We start from the raw sequence: 15900 nt of genomic DNA, 5'->3' as shown, positions 1-15900 counted from the left end.
GGCAGCCAATCGAGCAGCAGCACCGACAAGGACAGCAACGAATGCGCATCGATCCATCTCGCTCTGGTCGCTCTCTCTGAGTTTGCGCTGAATATCGTCTCGTGGAGCGGCGAACGAAAAGCTGGCCCGAAACGGTTCAAAGCGCCAGCAGGTCTATCAGTCTTTTCAGACTTTTCGTGGCGTGTGCACTCTGGTCGAGAAATACGGTAGAATACTGCGCGTTTCACAGCGAGAAGTGATAGAGCGAGACGGACGGAGAGGTATGGAGAGCGAGCAGTAAAATCTCTGTCTGAGGATGGTTGGGTTGGAAAAAGAGCGTGTGTATGAGAAATCGATAAGAGCCAGCAGCAGCTGAAGTGAAAGAAGAAGCAGCAGCAGCTCTGTTGATGCCGCTGTTTGTTGGGTGTGTGCTTCATTGTGTGAGTGTGTGTGTGTGTGTGTGTGAATACGGATTTCCATTTAGTGTAAATCGATTTGAAAAGCGCGTAAAAACTGATTCGACAGTCGGCCGGGAAAACTCTCCTCTAGACCGTGAGGATTCTCAATTCTCAATTTGCGTCGCAGTTTCCCTCAGTACGGGCGGAAAAGTAAGCCAAGTGGAAATGGGTAAAATAACAACAACGACGAAACCCATTTCTAATGTGAAAATTTCACTTTACGCCGAAAAACTGTTGTGTCAGTGTAGTGGTGAACATTTTGTAAACACACGTACACGTGACCAGTGTACACGTGTGTGTATGTGTGTGAGTGTCGTATGGGAATTTCGTCGTGCGGCGAAAAGCGGTTCGTAAAATCGGCTAGAGTGCGGCGAAAATGCGCGCGCGCAAAAGTAGAAAGTTTGCCGCCTGGTCTCTCTCTCTCTCCCATCCACTCCCACTCGGAACTCGCTGACAGAGCACGCTCGCCGCGGCGAATGTATCTACAAATTTGTGTCGTCTCAATCCCAAATACAAATACACGCACATGTTGATGTCGCGTTTTTCGCCGCGTGCGCTCTTTCGGCACCGTTCGTAATTGTGGCGAGTACGAGAGTACGAGAGCGAAGCGAATGAATCTGAAACCGCGATTTAGTGTGTACCGCACGTAGCATTTGAATTTCGTCGTGCAATGCTTTTAGTTTGTCTTCGTGCCCCAAGAAAAGCTATACAAGGCAGCAGAGCTGCCGTTTCCATATGAAATTTGTTTGACGTGCTTTATTTTACCTTTTGCTGAGTGAGTTTCGTTCGCTTGTCGGTCTCGGTACCTCGTCGTCTTCGTTTTCCAACATTCGGGCAAGAGCTTGTTGCGTATGGTTGCTCCACATCTACGAGCGTGTATGTGTGTGTGTGTGTGTGAGTGGCAGTGGCTGTGGCAGTAGCAACCACCACCCTGCGGGCGGGTCGGTGGGTGTCGTGTGTCGTACCGGCGCTTGTAACTTTTGTTATTATTGTTGCCGCTGTCGCTGTCGGTGTCGCTGTCGCTGTCGCTGCCTCTGCTGACGTTTCTTTCAAGCTGTGACCATTTCGTCACTGTCACTGTATGTGTGTGTGTGTGTATCCATGAGTAGGGTAGTGCGCGCCTTTTACGAAATTGCGGCGTATAAACAAAAAGCGTGGACAAAAACGTCACACTGACGACGTCATCAATACGAAATGTCATCAAATCATCGGCCAACAATGGGTGGCATTTTAACGAGCACTTATACACATGCATGTGCCCTCTCACACCATTGCCCAGCTGAGTGGGCGGGCCCATGGGCGTGTGGGCGCACGCCCCCACTTTGTAATCAAAAGACACGGCAGCAGCAGCAGCAGCAGCAGCAGCATCCCCATCTTCTTAATATTCCATTGCCACCTCTTTGCGCCCACTTTTTAGCCTCTTTCTTACTTCCAGTTTCTTAAGCTTTTGTTTTTGTTTGGGTTTTTGTTTTGCTAGCTCAGCCTCCCTTGCTCTGCTCTGCTCTTCTCTTCGTACTCCCATTCTTACTATTCCTCATCTCCTCCGTTGCTTCTCTACTGTCGTTTTGCCTGCTGACAACTGCAACACAACTATTTCGGTCTTCCCTTCACAAAAGCCGAAGCTTTCGTGCCAGTTTCGCGTGAGGGCAGCAACTAGAAACTGGCAAGAGGCGAGGGGGAAGGAAAGTGGCAATGGAGACAAAAAATGGATGAAGCTGTTGCGACTACTAGCTGCCCTTTGGGTTGGCAGAATCTCAGCCTAGAGACTGGGTGGAAAAATGGGAATATTATTGTGCGGATCTTCAGCAAAAGGGAATATATGGGGGAAAACATATTATAGAAGGTTTCAACCTCACTTGAAACTTGATTGGATGTGCATTTAGTATCAATTTTAGATCTGATTGGAAGATTTGGCCTATTTGAAATATGATCTTGGAGATACTTTCAAGATAAAAAGACACACTTGAAGCTTTAAGCAAGCTTTCTTTGTTTATATTGATGGTTAAGGGTAGGAAAATGGATAGCTAATAGACATTTAAATAACCTCTAATGATATACAACTATACCATTATAGACAGATCTGGAAAGCAGCTGGAAATCCTGTGGGTTCGCCAACAATCTCTCTGTAGCAGTATCTGTACGACCAACAACCTGCTGAACTTTGGCCGGCCATCACCTTTCCGCCTTCCTGGCATCATCATCATAATCATCGTCATCATCGTAGAAGTCATTGCAATAATGATGGAAATTCTGTTACTCTGCCCTGCCTTTGACTGACGGACTGACTTGCTTGTGTGGGGCACAAAAGCGTAATTTTCGTAGTTTTATTCGTTTGCACGGCAACATCCAGTGCCGGAGCCAGGAGAGGTGGTGGGGCCCACTAGGGCTCAGGGGGCGGAGAGGGAGGCATGCTAAAACTAGCTTCAAGTACACCGTCGAGTGCACATCGTTTTCTGTGTCTCTGCCTCTGTCTCAGTCGCTGTAGCTGTAGCTGTAGCTGTGTGAGTGTGTGTGTGTTTCTCTCGCTCTCGGTAGGTGCCCTCTGTGGCACGAAGGGCGTCGCTTGTGCGCCCGAAAGACTACAGACCCTGCCCCTCCCCGCCCCACATGTTCAAACCTTATAGAGTTGCTACTTTTGTACTCTTTTTTGTTGTTGTTGTTGTATCCATATTTTTGTTTTCATCATTGTTCCGATTCATGGATATGGATGGCTGCCTTACTAGTCTAAAGTTTTCCGTTTTGTGTCTAGTTTTCTGTGTGTGTGCTGCTGACGTTGCTTTATCTTTAAGGCCAGATACAGATACAGATACATAGTTGATGGATGAATGTACATATCTCTCTCGCTCTCTGTGGCTTTGTCGCTGCCGTTGACGAGCGACAACCACAAAGATGTTGACGACGATGATGGGCGAATGGTGATGTGATGATGGGACTTTGCTCAATCTTGTGTTTCTCACAGTTATGGGTTTCCCCATTCACCATTCCCCATTGCCCCTTCTATCCCCCTCTCACTCTCCATCACTTGTCTGTGGTGCCAGTTGTGGGGTCGAGGCTCGCTCGTTTTGGCCATCATTAGTGGGGTGCACGAGCGTGGACCATCAGTTTATTAGCCATAACTTGGTTGGCACACTCTCTCTTAATCGGAATTGGTTCCTTTATTGCAGGACATGCTTGCCGCTTGAGTGTTCTCCACAAAGAGGCTAACTAAAACATACAATTCCGGCAGGAGAATGCATCTCCAAACCACGCACAAAACGGCTATGGATTCCACAATCTCAACTGCTTCCAGTTCCTCGGCAACTGCTGCCACACATTGCGACGTGCGGCAGTTTCATGGCTTGATAACATGCGGCCTCTGCCATGGCTACATGATCGATCCCACCACAGTGGACCATTGCTATCACACATGTAAGTCGACTTCCCTTCCCTTCTCCCTTCTCGGAGTGTTGTCCTTTTAGCCAGGATCCGCATTTGAAACATTTTTCCTTCCCATGTGCCTTGTTCCCAGATTGCCGCAGTTGCATATTGAAGCATCTGCTGCGCGTTGCCTACTGCCCGCAGTGCAAGTCCAGCGGCGGCAAGGAGGTCAGCGAGATCAACCTCAGGTAGGTCCATACAAATATTCCCTCCACCCATGGTACAACTTTGAATGGCCCAGCAAGTGGCACGAATCCACTGTTCAAACGATTCCCATCTAATCTAATCCATCGCAGATCGGACGACATTCTGCGATCGCTGATCTACAAGCTGGTGCCCGGTCTGTATCGAAGGGAGTGCGATCAGCTGGCAGACTTCAGGGAGCAGCATCGGGAACTGTTCGATGGGGACGACCAGCAGGCGTTGCCCGAGCCGGAGTTCTTCACATCGGCGGATCTTGTGAGGTGAGATTGAATATAAGGGCAATCCATGGGTCCAATGGCAGGTTTTAATGCCATCCATTTTCGCTTACCGTTTCGTGTGCAGCCTCTCCCTGGAGTACCATCCAGCGATGCTGGATAAGTGCACGGGGGCGAGCGAGGTGCCGCCGGTTATCTACCTGCAGTGCCCCGCCGGGCTGAAGGTGGAGCTGCTGCGACGCTTCCTCTGCTCCAAGTACAACATCGATGCGGAGAACAAGCTGGTCGAGGTGGAGGTGACCTACGAGGACGAGGTGCTGCCCTCCAGATTCACACTGATGGACGTGGGCTATTGCTACAAGTGGACTGGGGTAAGTTTCGCAATCCGCAGCTACTCTCTGGGAGGGACTATGGAGCGGGCGTTGTGTTGTGTTGTGTCTATTGTCGCCTTTTGTGGCTTTTCCAATTACCGGAAAATTCGAAAGTGGGCAAGGGGCGGGGTATCGAATCCAATTGTGCCACCAGATTAACGTTCAATGTCCACTTTCCATCCCCTGTCACTGACCATCCACCCTCCATCCACTGTCCACCCCTTGCAGCATGCCCCGATGGCCTTCTGCTACCGGATTATGGTGTACGAGAGCGAGCGAGCAAAAAACGACGAGAACACTCTGTCGAGGATTAATAACCAGGAGCTGGACAATGCCCGGAAGGTGCGCCGCTCCAAGAGCGCCAAGTCGGTGACTTTCGCCGAGGACATCGAGGTGGAGATGGACTCGCCGCGCGCCAAGGGACGCAACAAATCCGCGAAAGTGTCACCGCCACCGCCACCGCCACCGAAGGCCAAGCGCCTGGCGACGGCCAAGCGCGAGCTGGAGGACAGCTCCAGCTCCAGTTCGGTGAGCAGCTTCAAGAGTCTCCGCAGCAACGACATGCGCTACAGCGACTATGCCGTGGCGCGGGTAAAGAGCGAACCCGAAGCAGAACCGGATGCGGATGCGGCCGATCAGCCCCGAGAGTCCGCACTGCCGCCCCACATGAACATCGTGGTGAGCATTCCGCCCTCCCAGGTCAGTCGCTACGTCGACGATGCGGACTTTGAGCTGAAGACGGCCAACAAGAAGGGCAACCTGCCGAAGCTGAAGATCGAGCTGAACAGCATGAGAAGCAAGCTGTCCATGCCGATGTCCGCGGAGCCCCGCCTGGAGGACACCTCCTGCTCCGTGCAGCAGCTCGATCTGGAGACCTACGCCAAGAACATTGGACTCAAGCCCATCGAACCCGCCCACTCCACACCTTCGGTGGCTGCAGCGGACACGAAATACAGTCCGAACGCCTCGCCAATGTCCTCTTGCTCCACATCCACCAACGGCTCTGGGTCGGGTTCCAATGTCTTGGGCACAGCAGATGGCAACAGCTCCATTCCCAACGCAGGTTCTGGGTCCAGCTCCCATCGCAAGCGCAAGAAGAAGCACTCCAAGGAGCCGAAGGACGCGAATGGAAAGCGAAAGAAGCTGCACGCGGAGATCTCCTCGCAGACCGATGGCAAGATGAAGGTGAAGATCACTTCCAATCCCACCACCAACCACAAGCACAAGCTGGACCTGAAACGATCACACTCCCTGGCTGGCGGCGAACTGGGCCTGGGATCCTCCGTCTCCGCCTCCGCCTCCGTCTCCCTCTCCCACCTGAAGCTGGAGGAGACGAGAGATGCCACCAGCGAGGCGCTCAACCGGACGCTCAGCGAGGAGTCGCGCAGCATCAGCAGTCTGATGACCGGCGCTCCCACGCCGCCCCCCACGCCCACAACCGAAACGGAAGCGTCCAAAATGGCGCTGGTGGCCAAGGAGCTGGCGTTGCCGGCATCGCCCCCGCTGCCGCCGAGCCTCTTCAAGGCATTTACCCCAGCCTCCGCTCCAGTCGCGATGCCATCCACGACGATTTCTGCGGCTAAGCCCAAGCAACAGCAGCAGCAGCAGCAGCAGCAACCAGCAAAGGCTGGCACAAAGCCTCCACACACCAACAACAACAATAACAACAGCAACAGCAACAACAACAACAACAACAACAACAACAACCGGAAACAGGCCCAGTCGGTGTCGCCTGGCGGACACTTTGTGGTGCCCCAGCCACCGACGCACGCAAATCGCAACATGTACCACATGCAGCGCTACCTCTCCACACCCAGCTCCATCGCCAGTTCGGCCAACAAGCAGCCGAAGCGCTCCGTCTCCGTGGACGAGTCCCTGGCCAAACAGGCGCGCCTCCATCAAGTGCAGGCTATGCCCAGCTACGCGGCTCGCTTCCAGATGCACGCCAATGGAAACGGACCGAAGGTGGCCTCCGCCTCCTACCTGCCCAATCCACAGACGCGTCTGTACGGCCCGGAGATGGCCAAGCAGCAGCAGGCGCTGCCCAGCCCCACCATCAGCAGTGGCTCGCTGACCATCACGCCCCGTGGTCGTCCCAGCCAACAAATGGCCTACTCCTTCCCAGAGCCAGCCAGCCACATGCCCGCTGTGGAGTTTGTGCGCCTGGTGCCGAGCAAGCCGGCGGCGGGTGCGATGCCCAGACAGCCGCCCGCGATGATGACTGGCGGTCGCATAATGGGACCACCGGCGGCACTGCCCAAGCAGCAGAACCAGCACCAGCACCAGCATCAGAATCAGGCTCAGAGCCAGGCCAGGGGACAGGCGAAGAGAGCTGCTGTCCAGTCGCCGCCAATGCCCATGCCCATGCCCATGCCGATGCCGATGCCGATTCCGGCGATTGTCAAGTCGCCGCCGCTGGCCGTCGCACTGAGTGGGCAACGTGGCAGCCACAACTACAACAACCACAACCACAACCACAAGAGCAACAACAGCAAGAGCAACAACAATGCGGCTTATCGCGCATCTCCGCCTGCATTAATAAATCTGCGCAACACCGATCCACTCCCGTTTCCATCAAAGTCAAGCGCAAAGGCAGACGCCAATTCAAAGAAATCCCCGCCAGCAGCTGCAGCGGGAACTGGAGCTGGCTGCATCGGAGGTGGTTCAATGGGCAGCAGCAGCAGCAGCAGCAGCGGCAGCGGCAGTCAAAGCAAAACCAATGGCACGACTGCATTGGATCCATCGAAAACTGGTTTGCGCGAATTTCGACCGCCGTTTGGCACAGCATTGCCAGCGGCAGCAGCAGCCACAACTACAGCTAAAACGGCCCCAACAGCAGCAGCAGCAGCAGCAGCCAAGGATGCCGACATACTTGATTTATCAGCGAACCCTGGCCGCAACAGCAACAACAACAGCAGCACCAAATTGACTGGGACAAGCAGGGCGCCCACATCCACATTACCGCCTGCGGGCAGCACCACAAGCAGCAGCAGCAGCAGCAGCAGCAGCAACAGCCTGGAGGCAGCCTTAAACAAAATCAAACAGAACATATCCGCCAACAGCAACAGCAATGGCAATGGAGGAGGATTAACCTCTGGGGCGGCAGCGACAACAACAACAGCGGCAAATGGCACCACCACCAGTCCCACAAGCACTCCAAGCAGCAGCAGCAGCAGCAGCAGCAGTGGCACCGCCACAGCCACGGCCACTGGCACTGGCACTGGCACTGGCGATGATCTACAGAATCTGCATTTGCTCTCCGAATCGGCGACGGCGCGCGAGAAGATCTCGATAAAGTCGGGCGGCAGCAACATCTTCGAGAACAAGCCAAAGAATGGGAATGCAGTGGTGCGGCCACAGAATGCCTCAGTGCGGAGCATACCCAATCCATCCGCACTGGCCTTTCGCAATCAGACAACGCTTCCAGCAGCAGCAGCAGCATCACCAGCAGTATCTATGGCCAGTGCAATCACGAAACCGCTGACGGTGAAGGCCGAGGAAAAGCCGAAGATGTCAACCACCGCGCCGGGCCAGCTCAGTCCCACCGGCAGCAATGGCAGCAGCCACAGCAGCTCTGGATGCAGTGCAGCAGCCACCTCGCCGCGTGCCCTGACCAAGAAACCGACGACGATCGATCAAGTGGCGGCCAATTTGAATATTCGTGCCGAGGCCAAAGCCGCTGCCCTGGCCGAGGAGGCTCCCCTGGTGCTCACCACCAGCTCCGCCAAGTCCCCGGAGCTGGCCAAGACGACAGCGGCAGTCACAATTACAGCCACAGCCACAGCCACAGCCACAGCGACAGCCCAACCCGATCCAGTCGCAATCGGCACAAAGTCAGAGTCGACCAAGGAGACAGCAATCACCGTCTCGGCGGCCAGCACTCTCCTGTCCATACCCGCAGCGGCGGGCATCGTGAGCCAGTCCGAGGCCCTGCCCAAGCCACCCGTACAGATCGCCGCCACCGACACTCTGGCTCCGGTGGCGAGTTCCGCTTAGTCACAAGGTGAGTGCCACAAACCTGAAGAACTTTTAATTGCATTTAGTTAGTACTAACTAATGATGTTCAATCCAAAGTAGAGTTCATTATTTATTGCCCTTGATTCACTTTTTCTCTTCTCCTCCGATCGAGGCATTTTGTGATAGTCTCTTAATTGGAGAATGGCGAATAAATACTCCATTAATTTTTAGGATTTTGTTCTTTATATCACATTTTCGATTTAATATTCCCAATTATTTTGATCAGCAATATTGGTTGAAACAGCGAACAGATTTGTCTCTTTCTTTTCTATTCGGATTAATTCAATTCCACTTTCTTTGCTCTCAAAGGGCAAGCGTTCTAGTATAGTGAATTGCTATCCCTTAATCGACTTCCATATTTGATGTTTGTCTATTTCAAGTTCTGAATTTCCTCGCAAGCTCAGTTGTTGTTTGCCCGTTTTGTTTCTAATCTCTTGCTGGAAAATGTCCTTGATTTTGCATCTCCTGTCTACATATCTTTTATAATTTATTTCGGAGCCCTAATTTAATTCTCGTCCATCTTTCGATGAGGCAATCTGATTTGATTCCATTAGTTTCTGCTCTCAAGCCCCGTATTGTTGTTACAAAATTCTGGTTATGGTTCTGGTTCTGATTCCTTCAGCAATGACTTTTGGACGATTCTTTCTTCAACTCTGAAGGAAGAACCAACTTGAAGCGAACTTTTTTCTATTTCCCTTATGAGTGGAACGTTTTGGCGCATTTCCCACACTTAATGGAACGGAATAGAGAGACTCAAATTATACAAATTACGTTTCGTGTTTTGTGTTTTCTCTCTTCCCATTTTTCCGGCCTCTTCTTCCATCACACCTCAGCACACCTCTTCACCTGCTGCTGTTGCTTTTCGTTTCTACTTTTACGTTTCTCAAGTAGTCATTATACACAAATAATGTGTCTTCTTCTGCTTGCTCTCTCCCTCTCTCTCCTAGTCTGTACCTCTCGCGAACGTACTTCTTCCTCCTCTCTCTCTCTCTCTCTCTCTCTCGCGCACTCTGACTCGACTCTCTCGCTCGTCATTCGGCAACGGTCGTGGTCGGTCATTCATACCGAACTCTAGTCTGCTTTTATTTTCGCCGTTAGAAGAATTTGAGTTTTGTTTTCGTACCCTTCCGACCGCTGAGTATTTATAATTTTTGTTAGATGTTTGACCCCGTAAGGTATTTTCGATACAACAATCACATACCCTTCATTCTGCTGCAAAAAGTTCCTAAATGAAGTTCCTCACTTTGTGGCTAATTGAAAACGAAAAGAAAATCAAACCAAACCCTTTCAAATTGTATTCTTAAATCCATACCAACTAATTGATAACTCGCTTCAGTTATCGGATTACTGAGCTGCCGGAGCATCAATGGTTCTGTAGGGTATTTAGATATTTCCTAGCCTTCTTCTCCTTCTACTTCCTATGTTTCGTTTTGTTCTTTTGGTTTATCGGTTGGCCTTTTAATGAACAACATCATTGCATCATTTTGTATTTCCACCCATAGAAAGGCCTAGAACAACATTTTCATTCATTCTGGTTTCTTCCATATTCTCTGATTCTTTTCGCTGGCAGCTTTTCTGTGGCTGTGCGGAACGCAAATGTATCTTGTGGCGCCGTTGGAGAACCTACAAAATAGCAGCAACAGCAACAGCAACAACAACAACAACAACAACAACAGCAACTAAGAGAGAAGACAACGACAACTCACCTGTCAGTGCTTGCTCCCGAAGAGAAAAGTGCAATTTGTATGAAATCAGTTAACTTGAAATAGACGAGATTCGTAAGCCTTAAAACCGACCCGAAGTATCCTCAATAGAAAGCAATATAGAGTAGATTAGAGACCAAACCGAATCGTTTTCAGAGCCAAGCAAATATTTTGCCATTGTATTAGGATGCCACAAATGAAATATTCCAAGGTAGGCAGGGAAGAAAATGTTAAAAATATCGTCAAAAAATAATTAATCAAATATACACACTGACAAGCAAAAAAGAAAAGGTTAGGCAGAAGCACAAAACAGCAACGAATTAATTATAAAATATCAACAAAAACATAGATAAGGTCGCATACGCATACGGGTAACCAACGATTTTGATGTATCTTCGTTTTTTTTTTTTTTGCTTTTCTGGGTGAAAGTCCAAACAGAATCAGAACCCCAAGCCCCAGTAGAAGTAGGCGATAGAGAGACTTTTTTTAAAATAGGATTATGGTATTGCGATGCCCGATAGGGCGCCTGAATGTTAGGGGAAGTGTAATCGCATCAAGAATATTTGATTATGGAAAGTGTTGCCGCAGACTTGCGACTTGCCACCAGTGCGGCGTGGAGAATGTGCTCCGAAGTGTGAAGTTGTGGTTTTCGTCGTGCTGCTGGTAGTGGTGGTAGAGTCAAAAATGTGCTGTCCGGGTAGACAGAACAGCACTTACAGAACACCCATAAAGAAGATGAAGAGAAAACACAGATATACACAAGTACTGGGATGGACACACAAACACCCCGATACATAGATACATACATACATAGCCACGTTCTTCAATGAGGCGATAAAATTTTAACGATTTTGCGCCGCTTTGAGGCGAGCGTGTCAGGCATAAAAATGCAAAACAAAACAATACTCATATAAGCAAATCAAACCAACAAAACGGAATAATGCAAATAACAGACCCACACACATACCGATACATGCATGTATGTAGATACGCGTATATCTTGTAGATACTTTTTTTGGTATTAGTTATTTAAGCGCGTTACGTTTAATTGCAGCACGAACTTTGTACATAAATTTAAATCGAATCGCATCGCAATGAAATTAAATGAATCCCGGGCAAAGCAAAATGAAAACAAAAACAACACACCACACGGCGAATGAACATAAATTTGGCCCCTTTTTTAGAGCTTTGACCAAATAAAAATACTATGCTATTATACTTTATGCAGATATGATATTATACTCTTACATTTACGATATTCATAGACTTGAAAAAAGGCTTTAGGTTTCCATACTTTCCCTCTAACCCTTTCCGCTTTTAGCTGATATTTTGTTTTTTGTTATTACGTATCGTATGTACATATTTTACACAAAGAAAAAAAATTATAAATAAAAGAAGGAATAGAAGGAAGCTATATGAATGCACATCAGTGAGTTTCTTACGGGAATAGCTGTAATTGTAGAATGGTGTCCACCACATAGAGAAAGAGATAAAGAGCTACCCTCTATTTTCACTCGACTTCAACCCTGCGGCATCCACAGCAGCAGCCCTCGTGATCTGAACGAAATTAACATAATTTCCAGGCAATCAAACAAATTGAAAAGCCTCGGGATCCAGCAGCTACAGACTTACGTACGAGTATATTCCAAAACTTTGTCTCGATTCCCGATTGTTGTATATTTATGTATTCCTATTATTGAGATGCATATACGAATGTATGTATATGTAGTTGTATATTTGAAGGTCCGACATCCGATCGCACTGCTTGATTGATCGGAATAAACCCTAAATAAATGATATAAAACCTATTAATATATAAATATGTAGAATATAGCTCTGATTGTACGCACTCTTGTATGAAATATTGTTAACCCACACTCGAAATGTAATCCACACACACACACACACACACACAAACACTCTAAGTTAATATAGCAGATTTTCGAAAACAATAAAAAAAATCATCAAAATGAAACACCCCGTGCAAGAAAATATATTTCAAAATGGGATGGCAATGCGGCGAATGGCGAATGCCAATGCGGTGCTCTCTATACTTTTATGGATATGGCTGTGGCTGGGGCACAGATAAATCAGAGCGATGCCTCGTCGGTGGCGACAGAAGGTGTCGCCCCAGTCGAAGGAAGTTGGATCAGGTTACAGCCTCGACTTTGTTCCTTGCCACCCCTCTTCTACTTGTTGTTGGCATTGCAGATTTCAACGCTTTTCATGCCTCACAGGAGGGGGAGCTGGAGCTGGAGCTGCCACTCCAAGTATGTGTATGGAAGGGAGCACCAAGTGGAAGGAGTTGGGCGGACACTTGCCGGAAACATATGGCAGCTCGCTAAAACCAAAACCCCGTTGTCGTTGTCCATGCCTTCCTCCCCCACAAAAGCCGCAGAGCCGCAGAGCCGCAGCCACATAACGGGGCACGGGACACGTGCCAGCGGCGTCCCAGCAGCGTAACCTTCTGCAAGGGCGATTGCTGTGACAGCACGAGGACGTGCACAAGGACGAAGGCGAGTAAACGATTGCCGAGTGAGCTCGCTCGCCGAGCTTCAGTGGGTGGTGGCAGGGCCTACTGCCTGTCTCTTTGTGGCCGTGTGTATATCATCCAACGGTAAGAGAGTGTGTGTTTTCTGCCCCAGAGATGGGAGCGTGACGGTGAGCTGTCATGTCAGTATCGCATCCCAAGGGGATAACTGAATATTAAACTAGCATATCGTTTATTTTGGTAGCCAACTTCAGGGGCTAATGGACAATCTAGAGGCTTAACTTACGGAATAAAAAACTAATTGAATAATTGAATATTCTAGACTCAAAGAACTCGTTAAAATATTATTGATTTTACTCTAATACCAACAGATTTATGTACATATTTAATTACAGTAATTTTTCGCAGCAAAACTGAAGTCAAGCACTCACGAGTATCTCACTCGTGTCACGCTGCCATCGCCGTTTGGCCAACTTGTTGTTTTATTTGCCTTGTCGTACTTTTATTAAAAACGAACGCTACTTAATCAGCAGCAAAATGTCGCACTTTACTGCGCACACACCCACACCCCACGTCTCCCCATCAATCCGGAGAATCCCTAGTGTCGGCGGAGAGAGAAGTTGTGCGAGAGAGATAGCGAGAGTGGGTTGGGCAGGGGGAAGCAGACGACGTTTGACTTTTTGCTGTCGTTGCAAAAACAGACTTATCAGCTTTTGTTTCTGTTGCTTTTGCTGCCTGCCTGGTTACGAGAGAGCTTTCCAAGCCGCCTCGCGTCGCTTTGCTCCATCCGGCCACCCGTTTGGCATGTGCTGCCTCCCTGCCCAACCCCAACAGCAACAGCAACAGCACCAGCACCAGCACCAGCACCACCCCCCACACCATGCCAGGCCTGCTCCGCTCTGCTGATAAATAGCATTTAAGTATTAGTGTTGCTGTTGCGCCTTTGTTGTTGCCACAGTTGGAACGTGCCCCGCTTTGCGATTCGCGATTGGTAAATTGGGTAATTGAAAACACTTAACGGTTATGATTTATTATCTGTTTGCTTTCCACTTCTGCCCCTGTCGCTGATGTAACTGCCAGTCAAGCCGCCTCAATGCGACATTGTATAGAAAATCGCATTTGCCACACAAACTCTATTGTCGGCCTGAATACCTGCGACACTAGTAATTAAAAACAAATTTATCAAACGCATGTATCAGTATTCTAAGCTCCATTTGAAGGGTTGATAAACCTTCTCCCTGGTGACAAATTCGAGAGATCTCTGGAAACGCCACAAGAAAAAAGATATACTACGTACTACAACAATTAATCTTTTGCATGGAAAAGTTTTGGGCTTTTTCCATTAGCTTAAGAACTGTTTCAAACGTAAATTATAAGGTATTGGGCATTGCTTCTCTCGAATAATCTGAGACTTTGAAACACTGATAACCACGCAGAATATGATCAATTTTATTGACAGACTAAACTACAATCTAAGGCATAAATTCGAAAGCATTTTATGGCTGGAAATGATCCAAGAATCTTTAAAAAACCCTCCAAATGCATTCGCTTGCACAGCCACAATCAATAGCGCTTTTATCTAGACATATTCCTTATTGTATCTTGGTGATAAACGTGCTTAAACTATCTATCGAGGTGCCTAGTTGACTGATCAATCAGAGAGTGTTGGAACGGTGTTAGTGGTCAGCTGCTTACTTTTACGTAACCCTGCATTGACATGCTAATTAATCGAGAATGCGATTTCGATTCCTTTCCGCTTACGCAACCGTTATCAGTGTGTAGTGAAGTAATTCCATTGGAATTGGAGTCATTTGTCTCGACGGGTTATTAATGCTAATAGATTGCACTTACATATAGTTTGCATAAACAATTTGCACAGACTTGCCAGAGCAGAGCAGGCCAGGCTAATCGAACTACATTGTGTGCAAATTTGCTGCCCAGGTAAGCACGTGTTCCATCCAATTAAGTTCAATCAAAATGGAAAAATGCTAAAACTCTCCCGAAAATCCATAAAGCCTGTGACTGTGACTACTGCACAAGCATCTATATTTTTGCATTTGAAAGCTTAATATTTGGCAGACGGTAAGCTAAAACCACAAAATGTTTGGGTATACTTTATGGATGCATTCATTGGCTCTTTAGAAGGGCCAATTTCAATACATCCAGATTTAAGATACTTACAGATTCCAATAGAGATTGAAGCCATAATCTTGATAACGATTATGGAGCACAAACAAATGTGTGAATGTTTGTTTATTTTATCTTACTATTATTTCTGGCAATGGCTGAGTATGGCCTGAGTATGGCTTTTCGAGTACGTTCTCCGACGGTTGATTGGACATATTCATGGCCTAAATCAAATCTCGTTGTCCATAAATCTCTAACAATTAGGAACGTATTAGTTTTAGGGCCACCACCCAGATATGTAGGTAAAAGTAAAATCGAATCTACAAGTGCGAGTTTTTCGTTCATTCCACAAATCGAGGCAAGCAAGATAAGTACAGAAGCACAGGCTCAAGTATGCCTCAACTTTGATCCCAGATGAATGCAATCCGAGGGCATTATATTATTTTTATAACCATTAAAATTAATGAAGAGGGAAGGCAATGCAGCCAGAAAAAGAAACGGACAGAAAGAGGCAGAAACACACTGAGAGAAAGAGAGAACGAGAGAGAGAGAGAGAGAGAGAGAGCAAACGAAGAGAATAACAACAAAATGAGCGTTAACCAAGCGAATCCTCGGCACGTTTTGGAATTTACACGAGGCCAGGAGTCGCGGAGTGAGTACGGTGCAGGGAGGGAGGGCGGCATCAGGGGCAGAGGACGACCAAGGTGTGTCCGTGACTGGAAGTGGTTGGCTTGCGGGGGAAGGCATGACTGGGGTGTGGGGCAGCGCAGGGGCGAAGCTCGAAACGTTATGCGAAACACGCAAAGCGATTCGATTTCGCCTGTACCGATGCGATGCGATGCCGTTGCCTCCTCAATTTTGCCGTTGCCGTTGCCGTTGCCGCACAGTGTGTGCCATGGCAAGGCACAAGCAACCCCT

General features: G+C 48.5%; 1 protein-coding gene across 2 annotated transcripts; it reads left to right on the top strand.

Annotated features, from left to right (window-relative positions):
* The first annotated feature begins 176 nt into the window (after positions 1-176).
* On the top strand, positions 177-10601 carry LOC117586690 (protein suppressor 2 of zeste). 2 transcript variants are annotated; one of them, XM_034276950.1, is made up of 8 exons: positions 177-260; positions 3602-3845; positions 3946-4042; positions 4151-4318; positions 4401-4644; positions 4873-7435; positions 7478-8647; positions 10232-10601. In XM_034276950.1, the coding sequence occupies exons 2-7, from the start codon at positions 3668-3670 to the stop codon at positions 8638-8640; spliced, it is 4413 nt and encodes a 1470-aa protein (XP_034132841.1). In that variant the 5' UTR covers positions 177-260; positions 3602-3667; the 3' UTR covers positions 8641-8647; positions 10232-10601. The 2 variants fall into 2 exon arrangements, with proteins under 2 accessions (XP_034132841.1, XP_034132850.1); XM_034276959.1 differs by lacking the exon at positions 177-260 and adding an exon at positions 1062-1212.
* The last annotated feature ends 5299 nt before the right edge of the window (positions 10602-15900 follow it).

Source organism: Drosophila guanche, unplaced genomic scaffold, assembly GCF_900245975.1.
Source record: "Drosophila guanche unplaced genomic scaffold, DGUA_6, whole genome shotgun sequence".
NCBI lineage: Eukaryota > Metazoa > Arthropoda > Insecta > Diptera > Drosophilidae > Drosophila > Drosophila guanche.
Note: the sequence above shows the minus strand (reverse complement) of the source record. Positions and strands in the feature narration are given on the sequence as shown.

Coding starts and splice junctions, on each gene's coding strand:
- LOC117586690 (XM_034276950.1), top strand. CDS start 3,668: ATGCATCTCCAAACCACGCACAAAACGGCTATGGATTCCACAATCTCA. Junction 4,043..4,150: donor GTCAGCGAGATCAACCTCAG/GTAGGTCCATAC, acceptor AATCCATCGCAG/ATCGGACGACATTCTGCGAT. Junction 4,645..4,872: donor ATTGCTACAAGTGGACTGGG/GTAAGTTTCGCA, acceptor CACCCCTTGCAG/CATGCCCCGATGGCCTTCTG.